At 36.5% G+C, this 20,431-nt stretch overlaps 1 protein-coding gene across 1 annotated transcript in view; it reads right to left on the reverse strand.

Annotated features, from left to right (window-relative positions):
• The window catches only part of Adgrv1 (adhesion G protein-coupled receptor V1), a 447,493-nt gene that overhangs the window by 395,167 nt on the left and 31,895 nt on the right, over positions 1 to 20,431 (reverse strand). Inside the window, exons 17-23 of the mRNA XM_013015810.1 lie at positions 17,822 to 17,948; positions 16,198 to 16,415; positions 13,118 to 13,861; positions 10,854 to 11,227; positions 3,738 to 3,914; positions 2,627 to 2,807; positions 1,321 to 1,523 (exon numbers count right to left, since the gene is read on the reverse strand). Of these exons, the coding sequence (XP_012871264.1) occupies positions 1,321 to 1,523; positions 2,627 to 2,807; positions 3,738 to 3,914; positions 10,854 to 11,227; positions 13,118 to 13,861; positions 16,198 to 16,415; positions 17,822 to 17,948 (2,024 nt within the window). The remainder of the gene's footprint in view (positions 1 to 1,320; positions 1,524 to 2,626; positions 2,808 to 3,737; positions 3,915 to 10,853; positions 11,228 to 13,117; positions 13,862 to 16,197; positions 16,416 to 17,821; positions 17,949 to 20,431) is intronic.

Here is a 20,431-nt window from a genome sequence, read left to right on the forward strand (position 1 = left end):
TACCTGACTTATGTAACTGAAAGCACTCCGTACATCACCTTATAATAAAAGTTAAAATTGTTAATACTAAGAAAAGAGCAAAGAGGGTAGAGACTTATCTCAATTGGTAGAGCACATCCCTCTAGTGTAAGACCTGAGTTTAAAAAGGAAACTCTGCTTTATCCTGTTCTTTAACAGTACTAAATGTAGATACTGTTATTTGTTCATGCTTCATCCCAGAAGCTGGAGATCACAATTGATGCCCTTTAGTGCTTTGTCTTTCACACAAAAAGCCCTTCAAATCCTACCACTTTTATTCTGAACTACATTTGAATCCATCTACTTTTTTCCACAAATGTCACCAGCCTAGATGAACATATCATCACCACAGGTGTTGCTCAACACAGAACTCTTTCCTTGTCTTTCCAATGAATCATCTAATGAATTTTCCACAGTTCAGCTTAGCAATCTCTCCTGGAGCCTTCTCTCCTAACTTATGCATCTACATTTCCATCCATAACCTAAGGAATCATGTCTGCCTTTGCACTGAAGCAGATATCGCCATAGGAGACATCATAAGAAGCAAAGGAAATTGTTCAAACTGGAAGCAGCTAACAGCCAGCACATCGAAGCACCCTGAAAAATCCTCAGAGACTCCTCCAAGTAAATCAACTTTCTAATGGGCATGAAGGATAGGGGCATAGGGTTGTTTTATTTTGTTTAGCCTTGTTTTATTTATTAAGTAAAGAAAATTATAAAACAACTGAAGGTTGGAGCTATTCAGGCTATTTAAAAATCGAAGACCACTAACAGGAGGACTAAAGGATTGTCCTAAGAAACACATCAAACCAAGAAGCAATATATTATGGAATACGTTAAATATCAACCAAGAGAGAAAATAAATGTCAAAGGTAAAAAAACAAAAGTTCACTCTCCTAAGAAAGCAGCCAAGAAAGAACAAATCCAAAAAAAAAAACTGTACTACAGTTAAAATTAATAGAATTCTATTAAACAAGACTGCTGGGTTTAGGAGGAAAATGTGTATGCATTAATGTACTTTTTAGTATTTTTATGAAGGTGAGAAACAAAAAAAACTAACAATTTTTTTTTAAAAAGGCTGGGCATGGTGGAACATGGCTCTAATCCTAAATCCCTGCTACTCAGGAGGCAGAGATGGTCAAATTTCAATCCAATCAAGTACACTAATTCATATGTATTTAAAAGGCAAGTAAGCATCAGTGCTTATTTTCCTGGTAAGCTCAAGTCCCTTCCAGGCTTCCAAGGGAAGGATTGTGTCCATTTCCAAAATGCAAATGCAGCTACAAAGGCTTAGGGGCATACCTGGTAATCCTGAGGACTGAATGCCGTCAAAGACAGGGTCCTGTACTCAGCAGTCACCCTCCCCAGGAGTCCTAGGGTCCGGACCACCAGCAGCCTGACTGCTCCATCCTCTTCTTGAACAGTAAGTTGGGGCATGCTGCTTGCAGGCCGGCTCATCGCATCCTCAGGCTGAGGAGGCAGCCCTGTGGAGAACTGCAGCAGACCTGGAGGAAACAAGGCAGACAGAACTCCCTTCTCTTATCTCTGGAATACTTTCTTCCTCTCCTAAAGCAATCTGTTCAGTCATTTTCATTGACAGGCTAACATCCTGAAGGCTTTTATGTAGAAAAGTCTCTTTCTACAGACTTTTGACATGGAATCTGCTTACAAGCCTTCATGATGGAAAAAGTTAAAAAAAAAAAAAAACTTGTCACATGAAGAGCATAACATGCTCAGAAGCATTTTGATTCTACATTAGCATTAGTAAAAGGAATACTTATGGCATTTTAAAATATGTGCTTCCACAGTCAACACAGTGGTACACATCTATAATCACAGCACTCAGGAGGCCCAGGTGAGAGGAATATGAAAGTGGAACCATCCTGGGCTACAAAGTGAGACCCTGAGTCAAAAATACATGTATATGTGCATGTATCATGTATTCATATTTGATTCATCTGAATTTCTTGAATTGATAGTAGAACAGGATTAATTGCACCTTAAAGAATTTGCAACAATTCTGAAAAAAAATAAGCTCACACCTTCTCTACCAAGAAGTTTACACCAATGTTCTTGCTCTGTTCACACACAAGAAATATTACTTGTTAGTATAAAACAAAGTCTCAATTTAGTGGACTAGGTATCTATAATTTCACAATGAAGAAAATGAACACATTTCAGCATAAAAGTAATAAAGTAATTTTAGTAATATATTGTTCATTATACTTTATAACTATGATTAATTACAACTAATCCTAATAAATGCACAGAGATAATGTCACTTGAATCCTAAAAAAATATATAAACTATGAAAATTTTCAATTACTTATATGTTCAAATGCCACCATCAGGGATGTGTTTAGAGGAATTTTGATAGCCACAAATAAAAGAACTTTTATTTTCATTTTGAATAATCCTGCAAACACATTGCAAAATACTTAAATTCAGAAATTGCTCTTGATTTTTTCCTGATAAACAATGTTGTTCAAATTAGCAGCTTAGATGTTAAAGGCTTAAAGGTAGAGGATCTTGGGGAGTTCATTCAATTGCTTGCAAAATGTCCCCAAATACGGGGCAAAGGAATCTATTGCTGCAAAGGGTATATTACCATACGGATGATCGCTGGCTTTGATGGTGATATCTGTGGTTTCCTTTTCAGGATCTATGCTTGCCCCACTGGTGGGAGTTGAGCCCAGTTTCCCATCTCCAGGAACAGCCGACACCAGGGTTACCTGGAAATATTCATTCAGCTCAGGAATGTCATCATCGAGAACATGTAAGTTTAGGACCTATGAAGATAAAAGATCAGAGGCACTAAGCAATGAGGCCTGTGTAATTATCAGGGTAAATAAAACATCTACAATGTATTTATTTGATTTATTTTTCCTATAATTAGTAGTTGTGCAAGGGAGGTATCATTTAACGAAGCAGTATATGTCATTTAACAAAACATCTTGATCTGTGTCACCAGTACAAACTTACATATTAAACCACATATATTTGTATATGTCAATACATTCAAAGAAAAAAAATCTGAGGAAATAAATTAATTCCTTAATTACAGGGTGATTTGATCTGAATGTCAGGGGCTCTGCTCTCCTCCAGTCCCTCTGATAGTGTACCTGACCCCCAAAGCCCTAGTATTAAGACGGAGAGCTTTGGGAAGAAATTCCATCTGAAAGGCAGAGCTCAGAAATAAAACCAGTGCCCTCAGAACAGCATCTGGAGGGAGTTTTTTTTATTTTCCCCTAGCACCCAGTGAGGACGCTGACATTCTGCTGGTAAGTCTCAAGATCTTTTCTGCTTTGAACCTCAATCCTTAGATCTCAACTCCTAGAGTAGGTAGAATTATGGGTGTGAGCTACCAGCATATGCCTCCTAAAAGCCAGGCATGGCCTCATGAGACCCTATCTCAAAAAAGAAAGAAAGAAAATAAGTAAAGAACTTCCCTATATGTGCAATAACAACAGAATAGTGTACTCTGAAGTTATACCACTTTTATTATACTGGAATTAAAGAATTAATAAAATTGTAACATGTTGAAACTCTTAATTTTTCTCTCTATCATGGTATGCATACATGTGTGTATATGTGTGCCCGTGTGTGTGTGTGTGTGTATGTGTGTGTGTTTAGCGTGTATAAGCCACAAAGAAGTGACAGAACAAACACATCAGGAAAATATTCCCAAGAGGCATGAAGAGAGGCAGGGCTAGGCTTACCTCAGATCTCTGCCAAGGAAGAAATGTGATGTTTCCACTGGCATTGGTGAAATCATCCACGAGGTAATCACTGCCCCCAGACTGGATCTGGGAGATGGTGTAGAATACATGCACAGAGCCCAGCGCTCCCCTGGTCCGCTCTACCACACAAGAAACTGTGGCTCCCTCTTCTACAGTCTGCATTTGAGCACAAACCACTTAAGTCTCTATTTACAGAAACTAGCAATAAACTTAGTCTACTCTTTAAAAACTTAATTCTTTAACTTTCTACCTCCCTCAGAGGTCCATATGATAAAGTTTTGTCTGTTAAAATACACTTGCAATCATTTCTTTTCTTCTTATTCTTTGTAGGAATCCTAAAGCAAAAATTGACCATAATATCTTAACCATCAAGTTAGCTAATTCATTGATAACTTTCTGGGTGCCAGCCATGGTGCTAGAGCCAAAGCTACAAAAGACTTTTTTTTTTGGTCAGCTGTGGGGCTTGAACAAGGCCTGGGGGCACTGCTCCTGAGCCTCTTTGTGCTCAAGGTTAGCAGCTCTACCACTATGAGTCACAGTTCCACTTACATGTTTTTTAAGCGGTTAATTGGAGATAAGAGTCTCACGGGGATTTTTCTTCCCGATCTAGCTTTGAACCGTGATCCTTAGATCTCAGCCTCCTGAATAACTAGGATTACAGGTGTGAGCCACCAGCACTGGCCAAAAGACTTTTTTAAACCAAAAACATGGACATTCCTTTCTTTGGATAATTGTAAATCTGAATAGAAAGACACACTTGTGACTTAATGTACAAACAGAGTAGATGAGACATGACATCAAGGAACCTTCTAGGGATAGATATAAGAAATAATACAGTGTGTTAGGGAAACCATTAGGGAGATGATATGAAGTACCAAGAAGAAGCATGAAAAAATTCTTGGCTGGGCATGTCATAACACTCTTACAATGCCAATACTCAGGAGGGAAAGGCAGGAGGACTGCACCAAACTCTAGCTCAGCCATGATCTACATAGCATTTTTTTTGGGGGGGGGTTGATCGTGGGGCCTGAACTCTGGACCTGGGTGCTGTTCCTCAGCAATTCAGCTCAAGACTAGCGCTCTACCACTTGAGCCAAAGTACCACTTCCTGCTTTTTCTGTTTATGTGGTACTGAGGAATTGAACCCAGGGCCTCATGCCTTGGATCATAGGGAAAAGCCAGCCCAGAAGAAAAGTCTAAGAGAACCTCATTTTCAAAATATGCAGCAAAAATCTGGGCTAGAGGTATGATTCAATGGTAAAGGAACAGGCTGGCAAGCAAGCAAGCAAGTCAAGCCAAGTGAGAGACCCTGAGTTCAAACTGTGGTACTAGAAAAACAATGGAATCACTTAATACACATATGTATGCATGGATGTGACAGTATACTCCTCAAGTCTCAGCCACTTAGAGAGGTGGAGGGGGAGAATTGAAGTCCAAATGAAAAAGAAACTAAAAGGATTGCAGGCATGGCTCAAGTGGGAAAATATTTGCCTAACAAGCATAAGACCTGAATTCAGACCTCAGTATCATCAGAAAAGAAAAAACCTTAAAAAACAGAAGTGTCTACTCACACATACTAAATGACAGTAGATTTACTGTATTTTCTTAACTCAGTTTTAATGAGAATCAAAATTTTGAATGAGATAAACTATCCATCTCAATATTGTAAGTATTCAACCAATGCCTTTTCAGTAAGATATGGAATAAATAGATTCAGGAATGTGTAACAGTTCCTTACACTCTTAAATTTTCACCAACTCAAAGACCAAGACTACGATGTATCAGAACATAATTTCTTCATGTTTTTGTTTTGGGTTTTTGGCTGTGTTTTTTTTGTTTTTGTTTTAATAATTCACCCCAAAAAAGATGAAACGAGTCTATGGAAAAGGCTGAAATTACTGAAGCTGGGTGATGGATACACTGGATCCATTATTCTTTCTCATTTCTGTACCATGGCTTGGACTCATGGTCTCCAGATCCTGCTCAGCTTTCTTGGTACTCCACCCCTTGAACTGTGCTTCCCATTTGACATTTTGCCAGTTAATTGGAGATGGAGTCTTGAAGACTTTTCTGCCCAGGCTAGCTTTCAACTATGATCTTCCAGTTCTCAACCTCCTGAGTATCTAGAATTAGGAGTATGAATCATCAGAGCCCAGCTTCATATAAATATTTTTTAATTCAGCTTTGTCCTTTTCTCATTCTCTGGTCAGATAATCTGACCCTGAGTGAGGAATGATATCCAATAATACTTATCAGAGGAGAACAATCTGATAAATACTGAATTATAGAAAATAATCACTAGTAGAGAAGACAGTTAAGACAGAGAGAATACATATTGATAAGGTCTTCTAATATTAATGCATTCATTCAGTGGGCTTTAAAATCATGGTACAAACACTTAGCCAGCATGTGAATGAGCATAGCATCCATAACAGTCTTCAAGACCACCCTTATTTAGCTATTTAGTCACAACAGCACTTACTACTGCTTCCTCTTTGAATCAGAAATTTTGTCAACTCTTCAGAGAAATGGTAAAGTAGTAATAAATTAGTATTATAATAAAATGGTAAGAAGCGTTTTCAAAGAAAAATCTGTTTACCCATAAAAAATAAATAATGCAGTATTCAGACATATAAACTATACTCCTTTATTGAAGTAGAAAGTTAAAAACTATATAATTACAAATCCAATTAATTTTTAATTCTGTCTCATGCTTGAGTAATGATGTGATATCAGATTTTATTGATATCTCTTTGAGCCAAAGAAAATAATTCACATGACATATGGCAAGCACTTAAAAACTAATACTGGGCAAAAGGGCTCCTCTCTCTGCCTAGATGATGAAAAGATGTTCTAATCCCTAAAATAAGGAGAGAAAAGGCCAGAAAGGGAGAGATGCTCTGAACAAGATCAAGATTTTACAAAATGTTGCAAGGACATTGGAATCCTTATGGTAGTAAAATACAGGAAAGATATTCTGAATTGAAAGAATGTCTCAATCTTACTATTTAGATCCAGCCTTTTCTGAAGAATGCAGAAGGGGTATCTGAAGGAAAGGGAAGGAAACAGAAAGCTGCAGAAGCTTTCCACAGCATTTAGGCAAGGAATCAGTAACTCTCGTAGTTATGGAGATCATTTATAAGTTATATGAAATAATGAACTTCAGAATTTATTTGCCTTCTTCTAACTATGGAAATAAACATCGTTATTTCAGGAGAAAAAAACCTAACAGGCTGGAAATGTGACCCATAGGTAAACTCCCTTCCTCGCAAGTCCAAGACTCTGTATTCACACCCCAGTGCTGTCAAACACAAAACGAAAAACAAAGTTCACATGGTAATAATATACTTATTTTTACAATGATCTTTCCAAGCTGTTCCTACCTTGATTCTTAAGCCATGAACTTATAAACATAAATAATATTCAAAACATTGGATTAAAATAGAGTAATAAGGACCACAATTTCCACAAGTGTTTAAAATGTAATTTCATTAATTTATAATTATGGATGTGAAGACTTTACAAGACATACAACATAATACTAAAGGTACTGAGGTAGATAGAGGAAAATAGCAAAGAAAGTATATAGAATAGCCGAGTATGTGGAAGTATTTGTTACATTAAAATCTATTAGCCTATCTACAGTCAACCTTTTACTCATGTATGTTTTGGTAGTAATGTGCAAAGATTATTTGGGAATTGTCATAGTAACTTACAGGTATCTTCCAAATGGAATGTTTCATTATACAAAATAATCAGACTGGTATATTTTAATGTCAATCTTCTCTAAAAAGTTTTGAAGCATTAGGCAACAGTTAAGGTCACTTTGTCAGATTAAAATGTGCTCCAAATTCAAATTTGCATTTGAAAGAGCAAATCTTTATCATCAGGAAGAGCTGCCAGTTGTGTTTCTTATAATCAACAGCTCATTCCACTTATTTTCTTGAAAATGTCTGATAAATATCCAACTGTGAATAAAGTTTGTCAGTCATTTTCCCATGGAAAAATGAACTGATTTCCATGAAAACTGCAACTAGTTCAACTCATGATCCAAAATCTGCACAAGTCATTATTTCCCAGGAAACTATCATGTTTGACAATGCAGCACAAGTACTTTCTGTTTCTGCTTCTCTTTTCATGACATAGCATATATAAAATGCAAGACGTTGTGAGTTGAAATTTTTTAATGGATTATTTTTTTGCTTCATCAAACATCTTTTAAGGAAAGTTACTTTTAAACCATCAAGAGGTGATGGTTAATAACTATTATGATATGGAACTACTATCTTGCTTCATACGAAGATGCTAGAAGCTAGTAACTCAAGCCATTATTGCTATTACAGTACAATATGTCAATAGATTCAATAAAAGAAAAATAACATATTAGTATATTTTATAAAGATAGATTTGACTCTAACAATAAGTCTGAAGGGATGTCAACAGGAATAGAATAGTTTACATAACTATACAACTAAATTAATACCAATTACATTCCATTAGTGGAACTTTTTTGTGAGATATGATTAACTTAGTTCCTTAGAGTTCTGCTATGACAGAACTCTTTTTTTTTTTTTTTGTCAGTCATGGGGCCTGAACTCTGGGCTTGGGCACTGATCCTCAGCAATTTAGCTCAAGGCTAGCACTCTACCACTTGAGCCATAGCACCACCTCCAGCTTTTTTCTGCATATGTGGTGCTGAGGAATCGAACCCAGAGCCTCATGCATGCAAGGCAAGCACTCTACCACTAACCCACCTTCCCAGCCATAGTGGAACTTTTTAAGAAGCTAGCAGTTGTAACTTTAATGGTCCAGAAAATCAGAGAAACTAAAAGGCAAGTGTTTATAGACCAGTTGATGAGCGCTAGTGTTCTGAAACTGGTCCTGGAAGCAAGACAAATAAGACTGGAGCCAACATCAAATATAGTGAAAACAGGGGTTATACTATGGGGGAGGGACATACAAAGCACAAAAAAAATCACATGGTACATTATAAATACATTAGAAACAATAGCAAGAAAGAAAAAAAACACTTGTGTCCTTATCTTGGGGTTCATTTCGCTTAACATCATCTTATCTGACCTTTTCTGCTCATCTCAGACATATACTATTTATTATTGCAAATAAGGGAAACCATGGGACCTATATTTCTTTGGGTCTGGCTTACATCACTTAACATAATTTTAAAAAGGGATACAGGTTGACCCATTGCAACAATGAGATGTACGCTATGTCGAAAACAATGAGAAAACAATGAGACACTACATCGAAAAACGAACTTTACAATTTAGGTGGGGCGGGGGGAGTGTAGTTGTGGAATGGGAGGGAAGGGATGGTAAGGGGAAAAACAGAGGAGACAACAATGCTTGATAAGAAATGTACTCATGGGCTGGGAAGGTGGTTCAGTGGTAGAGCGCTTGCCTTGCATGCATGAGGCCCTGGGTTCGATTCCTCAGCACCACATAAGCAAAAAGAAAAAAGCCAGAAGTGGCGCTGTGGCTCAAGTGGTAGAGCGCTCAAGCTCTTCAGCTTAAGCTGAAGAGCTGAGGGACAGCGCCCAGGCCCAGAGTTCAGGCTCCACAACCGGACCGCCCCCCCCCCAAAATGTACTCATTATCTTGCTCATGTAATTGTAACCCCTCTGTACAGTATTTTCACAATAAAAAATTATTTAAAAAATAAAATAAAAATAAATAAAAGGCAAGACGTGCAAAAATAAATAAATTACTTTAGCATAAAAAAATAACACTGGAGCATGCAAAGCAAAGGGCACAAGAACACAGATTAGGCAGATACTCAAGCAGAGGCTGTAGCTTGAAGGAAACTGAAGAGAATCTGACTTTACATGGCACAACAGTTCTTTAACCTGACAAAAACCATCTGTCTGTCTATTTAAAATGAGAGAATGACATTAAAGATATAGGGAGAAAGACAACGGGTTAAGAAGTCAAATCCCAGCTTCAGTTCCCATTTCATTGTATCTTAGAAGCAAAAAGGGATATTAATATTCATTGAGCAAGGGTAATGATGAAGCTCTGGGCTACGCATTTGACTTATCCTTTTCTCATCCAATTCAACTTTGACTAGATATATCTCCAATCTCTTACCCTTAGTTTCTAAACCTACAAAATGCAAAGAGTAATAATTAACATATTTTATTTACATTATGGGCTATGTGTATAAAACAATATGTAAATACTCTATGTTGGCTGAATATTCATTTAAAAATATTATCAGTATAGCTAAACCCGTTTAAGTTGTAGATCTGTATGCTTCTCATCATCTGAATCTCTTATAAGTGTCACCAAACCAGAGCTAAAAAGACAATATGACATTCTACAGAGCCAGGAATTCTGATTGCAGTTACAATGAATTTTGTGGCTTAGATTTTTTTTTTCACATTCTACTCATTCCAGCTTTTCTTCGTCATTTCAATTTACAAATTCACCCTTCTAAATCCATTAGAATCATCTTGCAAAGGAAAAGCTCTCCTGTTTCTTGGCAGCCTCTCAGGGCCACTGAACTATTGCTGTGACACACACCACCTGAGGAGTCATTTCACGCAATCTCATGTTACTCAACAGGAAATCAAGATGATTACAGATCTTTGAAAACTTGGGAAGAACTGATAAGCATGATGCAACAGTCTAATTAATTAAACTAGCCAAGAGATTTGATGAGCAACATGATCTTATCATGGAAGAATGTTGCAACTGTTTTACACATTTTTAAAAAATCGCATTTGAATTGTTTCACTATTGTTCACTCAGCTTTTAAGTGTGTACTATTTCGGCTTAGTTATCTGCTGTTCAGAAGTCAAAATATATATAAAGGAATAATGTCTGATATGCATTCTTTGAAGCGCATGAATTTTAAAGTGAATTGCTAAAGTTGTTATGCAATTCATTAAGCTGATTGAAACTGTGAACTCACAAGAGAGGCACCATAATTTATATTTGCAAATAATGGCTCTAGCATCCTGGTAGATTTACAGAAAATGCTTTGAGTAATCTTACTGAACACAAAATAGCTCAGTTCCAAACAATCCCACCTACATTCACTTTTTTAACACCCAAATTCCCCAAGCTCATTACTTACCTCTGGTATACAAGCTCCTGTGAAGCCAAACAGGCCATTGGCATTGTCACTTTTTTGTATGATTAGTCTTGCTGTGCTGTTTTCTTCAGAAATATAAGCTCCTCCATACACGGAGACTATTTTAAGAATAAATATTTCCTCTCCCTCCTCTTCATTGTCATCTCTTGCAGAAACAATGAATGATTTCTCAGTCTCTCCCTGTCTGAATTCCAGATATCCAGAAACAGGGTGTAAATCATTCTTTGCAGGCATAGCATGAAGTTCGTGAATTTCTTCAAGGGTCAGTTTACGTTCATAGGCCCTCACGTCCTGCATCAGACCTGAAAATCTATCATTGCCATTCATTCCTGCCCCAATTCTCAGTATTCCAGGGCCTGAAAATAGAAAGGGGTTGAAAAGCTAAAATCGTATTCTAAATTACAACTCTAATTCAGAAAACAAGTGACTTTACTGGAAAATATTCTTGATATGTAAACCTTTTTCAAACTTAGCATATAATCAAATAATATTTATCTCTTATTTTTAAAATGCATCTTCAATCATGGAGATTTATGATATTTTATCTTATAGGAATTAGTAACTTTGAATGATGATGTCCTTAAAAGTAACTTCTATCAGTCTGCAGCAAACATTTCTATACAGAAAAATCAGAGCTAAACATGAACATACATATATACATACACATAGCCCAAATATCTGTGTGTTTGAGCAAATATTTCTTCTATGACATCTTTAAATTTATTTTTCCATCTGAAAATCGAGTGATTTAATTGAGTTATAATTTTAAAACTCTTTATGAACTTCAAAGCTTGATATCTTAGATACTCATCTTGAATTAATGAGGTGAAAACTCAGGCAGAAAACAAAAACAGCTTTGTGGGCCAAATCTACTTCTTTATCCAAACAATCAAGGAATGGCTATACAAACAAAAATAGTTCTTCCAAAAAACATCACAAATGTTTGGGACTTTTAAAGAAATAATTATGTTTCAATAGCATCCCTTTTCAGTTCTTCATCCCTTCACTAGTTCTTTTCATCTTCAATAACTCAGCTGAGATAGTCAAATGAGATCTTGGTAGTGATTCTAGGAAATTACATAGCACATGCCTCCTATCAGTAATCTGAATGGAGTCAGTCCTACAAGTTTTGACCAAAGTAAATCTTGTAGGGCCATCCCCAAGTATTAGGCACATTATTAACTCTTCTACTCATGCCTACTAGAGACTAACTTACTATTCAGCAAACAAGAAACATTTCTTCATTGCAAATCCACATTGACTGGGTAATCCCGCAATACTTTCTCTCCTATTGACTGATCTGGCAACTACAATGATGGAAGTTTCTCTATCCATCATAAAATTACATTCTGCTGTAACAACTAAGTGACTAGGGGCCTAGCCTCCAGGAATAATTTTGCTTCTATGATATACTTATAGGAATATTAACCTTGGTATCCAAAGCTTAAATTCAAGTCTTGGTTTCTCTGAAAACGATGCTGGCTAATTTATATAGTGCTTTTGACCTTTATTTTCTACTTATACTCTGTTAATCCTATAATCTTTTTTTGGCCGGTTGTGGGGCTTGAACTCTGGGCCTGAGCTCTTCAGCTCAAGAGGAGCACTCTACCACTTTGATCCACAAAACTTCCAGTTTTCTAGTGATTAATTGGAGATAAGAGTCTCACAGACTTTCCTGCCTGGACTAGCTTTGAACCACGATCCTCAGATCTCAGCCTCCTGAGTAGCTAAGATTACAGGCGTGAGCCACAGGTGCCCGTCATTCTTAAATATGATTTATGTTTCTCCTGATTCCTTTTCAACCTATGTCCGTCATCCTCCACTTTCACCAAGACTGAACTAGTAGCAGTTTCCCACCTACAAGAGGCAGATTTACATTTCTGCACCTTTGCTCAATCCTCTACTGAAATACTTTCTCTAGCCCTTTTGCTGTTCACAAGAGGGAGTAAGCATTTCTTCTTCACAATTGGATTTCCTTCCTACATGTTTTGTAGTGATCTGTTAAACATCTCTCTCTCCTAAAGCCTATTTCTGACTCCTCAAGAGCAAATACATTATGTGCTTCATTTCTGCACAGAACTTAAGATGGTCTTAGAGGGCACATAGCCTTACCAAAAGAAATGTAACTAACACAAAGGTAGAAAATTTTAAGTATCTTCTATCTCTTAAAAAAATCAAAATTTCAAGTGAAGATTTTAGAACTTTCATACTTCAATGGTCTAGTTGTGGTAATGATACTCACTCACCATCAGTAATAGCTTCTCCTTTGAGACTCTTGATTCCTTTGGGCATTGCATTTCCATCCATGTAAAATTCAATTATACCATCATCCAGGATAATTAGAAGATGAAGCCAAATGCCTTCTTCTAAATATTTCATGACTGTTGTCTTGGCAATGTAGGTAGCATTGGATCCTGAAGTTTTGTAATGAAGGGCAAGTGTCACATGGGATTCATTCGTTTGGATTTTTACCCCATAGTAAATACCCCCATTACCATCATCCTTTGCTAGAATAAATCCACTTGTATTGGCATTGGGCATTACCCAGGCAGAAAACGTAAAGTTTGCAATTGTGCTATTCCTGGAGGGGTGGTATTTTGGATTAACAGTTCCAAATGCACCTTCGAGTCCACTGAAGTACAAAGCATCTGTTCCGCTGTGGTGGCGCCGCATGTGTGGCTGTGAAGGCACAGTGCTGGGGAAAATTCCAACCAGTAAAAAATCTATCATTGGTGGCAAACCAGCAGTGAATGCTCTGGACAGGATTTCCCAGCCTACTCTTACATCACCAAAGATACCCTGTTGCCTCAAAACAGTGAAGTTGGTAATGTATGACAGATCATCTTCAGAGAGGAAATCCTCAGCCACTTCTCTCTCTAAACACTCTGGCTCCAAGATGAAAATTCCAAAGGGATCATCATTGAATGGAATCATTACTATCACCTGAAGGTTGGCTTCTGCTAATTGGCCCCCAGGACCTGGAGACCCACCTGTAGTAGGAAAATTTATAATGAGGGAGAAAAAAATTATAACAGAATTTAAGTGCATTCTAGTATAAGATTGTACAAAAGAAAAGCAGACCAAATTCTGGTTAGAAATGTATTCATTTTCAATGAATAGTTATATCATTATACAGCTTCCACTACATTTGGGCCAAAATATCAAATGACATGGGTTCAGCATACTTTTATTCATAATTAGTCAAGCCTGATTGTTCAGGCTTGAGAGAGGTTATATTCCCATGCTTAAAACAAAATGTGGGCAGAAAATTGATTGATAAATTATGGCACAAATACAAAGTTTTGATCACCATAAAAGTGTACTGCTGACTTCCATTAATGTTTTCTTGGAAACTCTGTATTTGGTATATACAAAGTCTACTGTCAATTTTCAGGATTAATAAATCTTCCATCTATAAAACTACACCTACCGAAGACCACAAAATGAGTATTAAAACTAATATTTTGGGGCTGGGGGTGCAAGGTAGTGTTAAGGCATTTGCTTATACAAGGCACTGAGCTTCATCGCAGCATAAATACATATGTATGTATATATTTATATTTTTACATAAATATATATTTACACTTATATAAATATACATTACATACTATATATTTATGTAAGAATATAAATATATTATATACATAAATATATTTCATATATTTGTATTTCTTATATTTATATATAAATACATGAATAAATAATAAAGATGACTATGGTAACACACAGAGCTAGAAGCAGGAGGCTCATGAGTTGAAGGACTGACTGTGATACACAGGGAGATTGACTCAAGAAAACAAGAGGGTTATGCTAGCTTCACAAAAGGAGTTTTGTAGTGATCTTTCAATTTCATTGAAGAGTTTGACGAGTACTGGAGGATATTCTTGGGAGAGGTCTCAATGTCTCAATAGCTATGTGCAAATGATTATATAAAATGATGCATTTCAAAATAAACTCCAAGAAATGGAAACAAGCATTTTTATTGTACTGTTTGTGCTTCTTTTCTCTCTCTCCTTCTTTCTTTTTTCTTTTCTTTCTTTTGTCTTTGGTTTATTCCCTTTTGTTGCTGTTTTTTATTTCTGTACTCTTTTTCTTGAATATGTTTATCTGCTTTGAAGAGAAGAGGGGGAAGCACAGAAACAATGGGACAAAGGTTGAACTAATGCATCAGTGCTACTCACTAGACACTATATTGGAAATGAACTATACATCTTGGGGGTTGGCAGGTCAGAAGGGGAGAAAATGAAGGAGGAGGTGACAATGTTCAAAAAGAAATGTAACAATTCTGGACAAGAAATGTACTCATTACCTTACTGGTGTAACTATAACCTCTCTGTACAGTATCTTTACAAAAAAAACAAATAAATAAGTCTATATAAAAAAGAAATGTACTCATTACCTGGCTTATTTAACTCTAACCCCTCTATATATTACCTTTACAATAAAATTTTAAAAAAGGAAGGAAGGAAGGAAGCAAGGAAAGAACAAAGGTAGGAAGGAAAGAAAGAAAGAGAGAGAGAAAAAGAAAGAAAGAGGAAAGGAGGGAGGAAAGGAAGGGGAAAAGAAGGAAGGAAGGAAGGAAAGAAGGAAGGAAGGTAGTATCACTCAGTGACTTTATTACAAGGTCCTAGGTTTGATCCCAGGACCACAAAAATATAAAATAAAACAAAAATGCCAGATACCAGGGGCTCACATCTGTAATCCTAGCTACTCAGGAGGCTGAGATGTTAGGATCACAGCTCAAAGCCAGCTCAGGGAGAAAAGTCTGTGAGACTCTTGTCTCCAATTAAGTACCCAATATGTCAGAAGTGGAGCTGTAGATCAAGTAGTAGAGCACTAATCTTGACAAAGAAAGCTCAGGGACAGTGCCCAGGCCCTGAGTTCAAACCCCAGAACCAGCATAGAGAAATAAATAGAGGAACATTTATACTAAGAAAGATGTTTTGACATTTTAAATCAGAAAATCAGGAAATATCCCTTCATAAATTAGATTTTTCCTTACAATTCAAAGTATAAAATATAAAATTTTATGGTAAAATAAAAATTAGAAGCTGGGAAATGCTGGCTCATTTCTGTAATCCTAACTGCTGGTTCAAAGTCAACCCAGCCAGGAAAGTCTGTAAGATTCCTATTGCCAATTAATCACCAAAAAGTCAGAAGTAGAGCTGTGGTTCAAATGGTAGAGAATAAGCCTTGAGTGAAAAAAAGCTCAGTGACAAGGCCCAACCCTGAGTTCAAACTCCAGGACTAGCACGTAGGCGTGCGCAAACACACACACACACACACACACACACACACACACACACACATTAGAAGAATCTAGCACCTGAAATATTCACAAGCTTCAGGATATAAAATTCATTGAATTCTGGAATTTTATCTGGAAAGGCATGAATAATTATTGGCTTTGCTCCTTCTCCATCCATAATGTTAACAGTTCCTGAGGTTTCATAAAACTCCTGTCCAGGGTGCAGAACAGAATCATTCTGAAACAGCTGCCAGGCCAGAGAAACATCACCAAAGTGTCCACGATCCCTCAAAATCCTGAAGAATGAATTGAATACAATTGGTTATTTATGGAAAATGTGTACATACTATGTATATATCTGTATATACTATACTATATATGTATATCCTATACTATGTATATGCATACTATGCTTTACTAATTTCTGTGTTATCTCAAAAATGTACTTACTCTCTTTACCATCTTTTGATGAACTAGTCAGCAGTCTTACTAAGCAACCTATACAACTACATGGATAGAGAAGAACGAGGTAGTGCTTTTAAATAAAAAAAATAGCCATCCTAAAAGCATCAGTCTCCAATGCCCAAGTAAAAAAATAAATTCTTTTTTTAATGGAGGCGGTATCATTTATTTAATTAATACCAATCATCAGACATTTACATTGTTTTCCATCTATTGTTGTCACTAATTTAACACACATACACACACAGAAAACAGAACAAAACAACCCCTCACCCCCACCCCCCACAAACCTTAATGTCCTTGTTGCTTGGCATGGTAAGAATAAATGGATAAATTTATAGAAGCTTCTATAAACATGTGACAAAAGGGCATGGCGCATTTTGAAATTTTTCTTCTTGTTAATACTTGGGTTGGAACTCTTGCTCCACCACTTGAGCCCTACCTCTAGCATGTTTTACTTTGTTTTTCATGTAGGGTTTCAAAGTTTTGTCCAAGGGTAGCCTGAACCCTTACCTTACATTCACCCCCTGCATAGCTCAGAGATTATACATGTACACCTCTATGCCTTCTGGCAGCACTGGTTTTGATAGATACTGCCAATACTCCAAAAGGGATTGCAATATATTCATGTTTCAGCTAGCAAATGTTTGTAGCTCTTTCCTTATATCTCCAGCCAATTCAGCCTTTGAATTTTATTGTAATAGGTAAAAAATTGATATCTCATTTTATATTTTTGTTCGTCTTTTTGTTAATAATATATTTTTTATTTTAAAGATACTGTAGAGGGAGGTTATAGTTACATGAGTAAGGTATCGAGCTTTGTTACCTCCTCGGTAGTGGAAAAAATAAATTCTAAGCCCAACTTTACAACATTTTGATATTAACTGCAATTTTTTTTCAAGATCAAAAGTACATGATGAGAGTAATCACACATCTGAGAATGGTGGTGCGGAAAAGTAGATAATCCAAGTTTCTCAGCCTTGCCCAAGATAGAAGCTGGAGTGCGAAGAGATAGGAGAATAATTTATCAGCTAAGTCGTTGCTTCTCTCATTTTGGTTAAGACTAATGCCAATAGCAGAGATAATGTTTACCATTCATTAGGCTGAGAACTTTAAAATGCTTCAATTCTTGACCTATTTTTATTCTTTAAACATGAATAGTACTTCAAATGCTTGTATACTTAATGATTTTATCCCTTATTCTAGTAAGTTTCTACTTTCTATATCCAAGTATACTTACCAAAATGCATTAGTCTTTCCTTCTTCTACTGTTTTGTCAATAGGCTCCAGGGAAAAAATACCATTTGGGTCATCATTGGCTTCAATTATGACTGTAGCTATTCCATACTGATATATTACAGTATCACCTAAATTAAGAATGAAAAGGTTAAAATATTTTTAAGTAGCTTACTCGCTTTTACTTCAACAAAATTATTTTATCTGTAACAATTTCTTTCATTTAAATTTTAGGAAGTTAAATAAAAATAAAAGTATGCATGTATTTATATACAAGTACACACAATCCCTTATTACTATTTGACTAAAAAGACCAAAAACAATAAGCATATTTAGTGCCCAGGTCCTACTTAACTAAAGAGCATTTTTCACTATAAGGAAACTTCTTGAAAAATTGCTGATTTCAGATTTGTGACAATAAATTACAAAATGAACTTGGAATTGCTTACTGTCACCAAAAGGAGGAAAAAGGTCAAGGAATAATATTTCTACTAAATCAAATGGAATAGGATACAAGTTGTCACATGGACAATGTCACCATGAAAATAAATTATAGTACTGAAAAATTACCCATTGCATTGGAAAGAAATTATGAGTCTATGTTGATGAATATATCAGTGGAAGAAATGGAAAGTTTTATATCGTTTTAATAACAACACACAAAATAAAAGGTATGAAGAATCCTTCAGGTCTTGACTTTAATTATAGTCAATATGACTCTCATAATGAAGGGACAAATCAAAATCAGGTTATGATTCAAGATATTATAAGACACAGATTCACTTCTATGAATTCCCACCAATGCTGCAAAACCTTATTCTAATACTGAGGAGCTACCAAGTAAATTCAAAATGAGGAACATTCTAGCTTGCTGTCTTTTGTATGTTGAAATAATAAAGGTCAAGGAAAGAGTGAGGAATTACTAAAGATTAAAGGATCAGAAAGACATTACAGGGCTGGGAAGGTGGCTCAGTGGTAGAGCGCTTGCCTTGCATGCACGAGGCCCTGGGTTCGATTCCCCAGCACCACATAAGCAAAAAGAAAAAAAAAAGCCAGAAGTGGCACTGTGGCACAAGTGGTAGAGTGCTATTACTTTGAGCTGAAGAGTTGAGGGACAGCGCCCAGGCCCAGAGTTCAGGCCCCATGACCGGACCCAAAAAAAAAAAAAAAGACATTACAAATAAACTTAATGCACAAATGAGAAAAATATCATTTTGCTAGAAAGATATTTGGATGTTTTCTTCAGTATGGACAAGTGGAGCACTCTGACTATAATATGAAGCAATAATTGCACTGATGTTATCTTCCCGGCTTTCATGGTTAAGGGAACATTCTTGTTTGAAGGAAATACACTAACATTAGTGTTAATAGGGACACTCTTTTCTCTAACTTTCAGCATTTCCAATTTAATCAAGTTGGGACGAAAACATTGTCAGGACACTAACAGTGGAATTCTGCTGCATTTATAATATGGAAGAACAGCACAACGCTTTCACTTAAAGACTGCCTTTTATTTTGGCTATAGTTCTAGAAAATTACAAACTGCCAGTTGGAGTTAACTGCCTACAGAATTAAGCTTTCCAATCACTGTGCCAGACCCCTGCTTGGAGGAAAATTAAAACAAAACTGCTATCAGATAATGGTCCTTTGGAGAATTAGGAAAGGCTTAGTTTGGCCATAGCCCCCAAACCCATTGCTTTTGGCTATAATATTATACTCCTTACAAATCAGAATGTTCTTTTTGTCCTATCTGAACACAAGCTCAAAGTTTAAACAATAGCATATGTGCTACATGTTGTGGTTTGGATGTAAAATGCACCTCCAAAAACCATGTACTTATAATTTGATAGTAAATTGGGATATGACAGAAACTAGTTGAAGGGAATGGGTCTTTGGAGGCATGCCTCTGGTACTACATCTTTTCTTGAGGCCTCTGCTCTGTCACTCTGCTTTCTGGTCACTACGAGTTTTCTATTGTCAGTGTCGCTTGCATGGGTGCTCTTTTTAACCACAGAGCCAGAAACAACAGGGCCAAGTAACTAATGATTAAAACCACTAAAACTATGAGTGAAAATAACTCTTTTTTAAGTTGATTTTCTCGGTATTCAGGACATGAAGTGGCACTGTGACTCAAGTGGTAGAGTGCTTGCTTTTAGCTGAAGAGCTCAGGGAGAGTGCCCAGGCCCAGAGTTCAAGCCCCATGACCAACAACAACAACAACAAACCAACAAAGTTGTGCTGGTAGCCTTAGTATGGCTATGTTTGTGATCTTTTGGGTAAATGCCCAAAAGTGGGATTGCTGAGTCATAGGGGACCTCTATGTGGAGTCTTTTGAGGAACCTCCATACTGCTTTCCAAAGTGGTTGAACAAGTTTAAACTCCCACCAACAATGCAGTAGGGTTCCCTTCTGGCCACATCCCCTCCAGCATTTGTTGTTATTAGATTGAGGTGGAATCTCAATGGTCTTGTGATTTGCATTTCTTTTATGGCTAGAGTGGTTGAGCATTTCTTCATGTGTCTATTAGCCATTCTTATTTCCTCTTCAGAGAAGTTTCTCTTTAAGTCTTTAGCCCACTTACTTATTGGACAGTTGTTTCTTTGAGGATTTGTTGT

Source organism: Dipodomys ordii, unplaced genomic scaffold (assembly GCF_000151885.1).
Source record: "Dipodomys ordii isolate 6190 unplaced genomic scaffold, Dord_2.0 Scaffold28, whole genome shotgun sequence".
NCBI classification, from domain to species: Eukaryota; Metazoa; Chordata; class Mammalia; order Rodentia; family Heteromyidae; genus Dipodomys; species Dipodomys ordii.